Source organism: Oculina patagonica, chromosome 5, assembly GCF_052425735.1.
Source record: "Oculina patagonica isolate OP01 chromosome 5, crgOcupat, whole genome shotgun sequence".
Lineage (NCBI taxonomy): Eukaryota > Metazoa > Cnidaria > Anthozoa > Scleractinia > Oculinidae > Oculina > Oculina patagonica.
The window spans coordinates 25462297-25467296 of NC_135762.1; the positions used below are offsets into that span (position 1 = coordinate 25462297).

The following is a 5000-nucleotide window of genomic DNA, read 5'->3' on the forward strand; positions in this document are numbered from 1 at the left end:
AACCATAGTTAATATGGTCAAAATTTGGCCCGATTAACCATGGTTAAAATAGTCAAAATTTGGCCCAATTAACCATGGTTAAAATGGTCAAACTTTGGCTCAATTAACCATGGTTAAATTGGTCAAAATTTGGCCCTATTAACCATGGTTTGAATGGTTAAAATTTGGCCCAATTAACCATGGTTAAAATGGTCAAAATTTGGCCCAATTAACCATGGTTAAAATGGTCAAAATTTGGCCCAATTAACCATGGTTAAAATGGTCAAAATTTGGCCCAATTAACCATGGTTAAAATGGTCAAAATTTGGCCCAATTAACCATGGTTAAAATGGTCAAAATTTGGCCCAATTAACCATGGTTAAAATGGTCAAAATTTGGCCCAATTAACCATGGTTAAAATGGTCAAAATTTGGCCTAATTCATCATGGTTAAAATGGTCAAAATTTGACCCAATTAACCATGGTTAAAATGATCAAAATTTGGCAAAATTTGGCCCAATTAACCATGGTTAAAATGGTCCAAGTGTGGCTCAATTAACCATGGTTAAAATGGTCAAAATTTGGCCTAATTCACCATGGTTAAAATGGTCAAAATTTGACCCAATTAACCATGGTTAAAATAATCAAAATTTGGCCCAATTAACCATGGTTAAATTGGTCCAAATTTGGCTCAATTAACCATGGTTAAAATGGTCAAAATTTGGCCCAATTAACCATGGTTAAAATGATCAAAATTTGGCCCAATTAACCATGGTAAAATCCCATGGCCACCATGGTTAAAATGGTCTCAATTTGGCCCAATTAACCATGGTTAAAATGGTCAAAATGTGGCCCAATTAACCATGGTTAAAATGGTCAAAATTTGGCCCAATTCACCATGGTTAAAATGGTCAAAATTTGGCCCAATTAACCATGGTTAAAATAATAATCAAAATTTGGCTCAATTAACCATGGTTAAATTGGTCAAAATTTGGCTCAATTAACCATGGTTTGAATGGTTAAAATTTGGCCCAATTAACCATGGTTAAAATGATCAAAATTTGGCCCAATTAACCATGGTAAAATGGTCCCAATTTGGCTCAATTAACCATGGTTAAAATGGTCTCAATTTGGCACAATTAACCATAGTTAATATGGTCAAAATTTGCCGATTATGGTAAAATAGTCAAAATTTGGCCCAATTAACCATGGTTAAAATGGTCAAACTTTGGCTCAATTAACCATGGTTAAATTGGTCAAAATTTGGCCCTATTAACCATGGTTTGAATGGTTAAAATTTGGCCCAATTAACCATGGTTAAAATGGTCAAAATTTGGCCCAATTAACCATGGTTAAAATGGTCAAAATTTGGCCCAATTAACCATGGTTAAAATGGTCAAAATTTGGCCCAATTAACCATGGTTAAAATGGTCAAAATTTGGCCAAATTAACCATGGTTAAAATGGTCAAAATTTGGCCCAATTAATCATGGTTAAAATGGTCAAAATTTGGCCCAATTAACCATGGTTAAAATGGTCAAAATTTGGCCTAATTCACCATGGTTAAAATGGTCAAAATTTGACCCAATTAACCATGGTTAAAATGATCAAAATTTGGCAAAATTTGGCCCAATTAACCATGGTTAAAATGGTCCAAATGTGGCTCAATTAACCATGGTTAAAATGGTCAAAATTTGGCCTAATTCACCATGGTTAAAATGGTCAAAATTTGACCCAATTAACCATGGTTAAAATAATCAAAATTTGGCCCAATTAACCATGGTTAAATTAATCAAAATTTGGCTCAATTAACCATGGTTAAAATGGTCAAAATTTGGCCCAATTAACCATGGTTAAAATGATCAAAATTTGGCCCAATTAACCATGGTAAATGGTCCCAATTTGGCTCAATTAACCATGGTTAAAATGGTCTCAATTTGGCACAATTAACCATAGTTAATATGGTCAAAATTTGGCCCGATTAACCATGGTTAAAATAGTCAAAATTTGGCCCAATTAACCATGGTTAAAATGGTCAAAATTTGGCCCAATTAACCATGGTTAAAATGGTCAAACTTTGGCTCAATTAACCATGGTTAAATTGGTCAAAATTTGGCCCTATTAACCATGGTTTGAATAGTTAAAATTTGGCCCAATTAACCATGGTTAAAATGGTCAAAATTTGGCCCAATTAACCATGGTTAAAATGGTCAAAATTTGGCCCAATTAACCATGGTTAAAATGGTCAAAATTTGGCCCAATTAACCATAGTTAAAATGGTCAAAATTTGGCTCAATTAACCATGGTTAAAATGGTCAAAATTTGGCCTAATTCACCATGGTTAAAATGGTCAAAATTTGACCCAATTAACCATGGTTAAAATGATCAAAATTTGGCCCAATTAACCATGGTTAAATTGGTCCCAATTTGGCTCAATTAACCATGGTTAAAATGGTCAAAATTTGGCACAAATTAACCATAGTTAATATGGTCAAAATTTGGCCCGATTAACCATGGTTAAAATAGTCAAAATTTGACCCAATTAGCCATGGTTAAAATGGTCAAAATTTGGCCCAATTAACCATGGTTAAAATGGTCACAATTTGACCCAATAAACCATGGTTAAAATGGTCGAAATTGGCCCAATTAACCATGGTTAAAATGGTCAAAATTTGGCCAAATTAACCATGGTTAAAATGATCAAAATTTGGCCCAATTAACCATGGTTAAAATGATCAAAATTTGGCCCAATTAACCATGGTTAAAATGATCAAAATTTGGCCCAATTAACCATGGTTAAAATGGTCAAAATTTGGCCCAATTAACCATGGTTAAAATGGTCAAAATTTGGCTCAATTAACCATGGTTAAAATGGTCAAAATTTGGCCCAATTAACCATGGTTAAAATGGTCAAAATTTGGCCCAATTAACCATGGTTAAAATGGTCAAAATTTGGCCCAATTAACCATGGTTAAAATGGTCAAAATTTGGCCCAATTAACCATGGTTAAAATGGTCAAAATTTGACCCAATTACTACTTTCTACTATTAGCGTAGCTAAAACACGCATTGCAAGAACATACTACCTAAATTTAATTTATTTCTGTAGAAAATACACCATATTTACTAAATTTTATGAATTAATGCTACAAAAAGTGCTTAAATTTGCTAATTATGCCGTGGCAGTGTTCGTTTAAAAAATTATACTTTTTTGCCCCAATTATGCCAAACATTATGCTAGCACAATCCGCCAATCAAGCCCTAGTTTCATCTATACGCTTTAACCTTTTAATTCTTTATTTGAAACCATTCACCATCAATCGATTCTTTGGATTTTTTCTCTTGGGGAGAGGGGTAGGGGGCAAGATTCATATCGCAGCGCAACCGGAACGGGCAACTTTTTTAACGCCCACTTTAGACACTTAGTTTTTTTTTCCGAATTTTATTAGAGAGAAAAAGGGGAATTGCGAGGCGGAGTCGAACCCGGGTCGTCTGACTAAAGAGCGAGTGTAATCCAAGATATCGTAAATTTAACTCGATAAGTAGAAGAGCTAACCGTAAACATTCTAACCGAAGTGCATAGTAGGCTAACCGGTTACTAGTTAGCAGTCGATGATCGAAAGTAGCGGTCACTTTGAAGTGGGCGTAAAAAAAACACTTCGAATGTACCGTGGTCGTTACGGTAACCGTAAAGGTCTGACTGGAATCCTGATAAGAATTTCGACACTTCCAATTAGCAGGTACAATTAGTAGGAGCGCGTTTTAATAATTACCGTACCCAAATTCGCAAGTAGCCAATCAGAAGCGCGATCTACTGCCCTGATATCCGACGTTATCAAGTCACTGACCTGATATGCCACCATAGTAGTGTTACTGTACGATGAATTAAAAAGAGGTTTTACCAATAAAACAGAACTTCATAATTTAAATTTAGCGGTGTTTAGCGGTTGTAAAAAGAGAAAAACTTTCCCGTCAACTAAACTTGAGCGCGCTTACGTGACGAAGTACGTCAATGACACAAGTTAATTTGTCCTTAGAGCCAATCATTGTCAAGTATTTTATTTCAAAAGTTATTATTTGCAAACATCCTTTTACGTATCTCACATTTTATCAGCCCCTGTGTAAAGTTTGTATTGCAAACCGAAGTATAGAGCAGAGTTTTCCAATACATTTTAGTTGTTTTATCCATTTTGTTTATTTTTGGCCGCTGTCGCCGTCAGGATCATGCAGTTTGCCGTCTATATTATCCGTGGTGATTATGAATGATTACATAAGAGGTGTGATAAGGTGTTCAGAAAATTGTATACAGCAGAAAATTACACTAACAAAGGATCCAGGCATGTCAATGTTTCTTAATAAAAACATTGAAGACATTGAATGCGGGAAACAAACTCACACTGACAAATGGTCAGCCATGGTGACTTTTTCGCGGTCCGTTCATCTCTTGCCAGTACTGTGGCCTCTTTCGATATGTATTACCATCATAACACCATACATCATAGCCGTGTCGTTGAATCATGTGTACCCGTTTTTGCCAAGCATCAGTAAAACGGCAGCGTATGAACCGGAGGGGTCAATCTTCGGTTTAATGATGGCGTTGGTGGCGTTGTTTGGTTTCATGTGCTTATTCTCCCGCTATCTCCAGCTTGATGCAGTGGTACAGGACAGTCTGAAGCAAGATGTTCTACAAAAGGTCATGAAGTTAAACAAGGTAGCTTTGCCTTTTGGGATTTCGTGCCTCTTTGGTGTTATTGTCGTGGCGAATATTCAATCTAATTTGCGCGAGGTACGTTTAGTTTTCTGTGCGGTACATTGAATGCATATTTCTGTGCGCGTATCTATTGCGTGTAGACCCATGTAGACACTATTTCCGTTTAGTTCTCTTTGAACACTGTAATTTTACAGTAATATTCTACAGAGTTATTACTAATCCAAGTGTGAAAACACAAAAATTATCTATTGTTATGCTGTACTTTTTAATATGCCAACTCCGTTTTTTTTTTTGAAGCCCGGTTGCTGTACGT

The 5000-nt window shown here is 35.5% G+C and overlaps 2 protein-coding genes across 2 annotated transcripts in view; one reads left to right on the forward strand and one right to left on the reverse strand.

Annotated features, from left to right (window-relative positions):
- Positions 1 to 5000, reverse strand: part of LOC144653540 (dual 3',5'-cyclic-AMP and -GMP phosphodiesterase 11-like) — a 260413-nt gene that overhangs the window by 55947 nt on the left and 199466 nt on the right. The window lies entirely within an intron of this gene.
- LOC144655081 (DNA damage-regulated autophagy modulator protein 1-like) overlaps positions 4391 to 5000 on the forward strand; it is a 6935-nt gene continuing 6325 nt past the window's right edge. The window contains exon 1 of the mRNA XM_078515300.1: positions 4391 to 4762. Within this exon, the coding sequence (XP_078371426.1) occupies positions 4391 to 4762 (372 nt within the window). The remainder of the gene's footprint in view (positions 4763 to 5000) is intronic.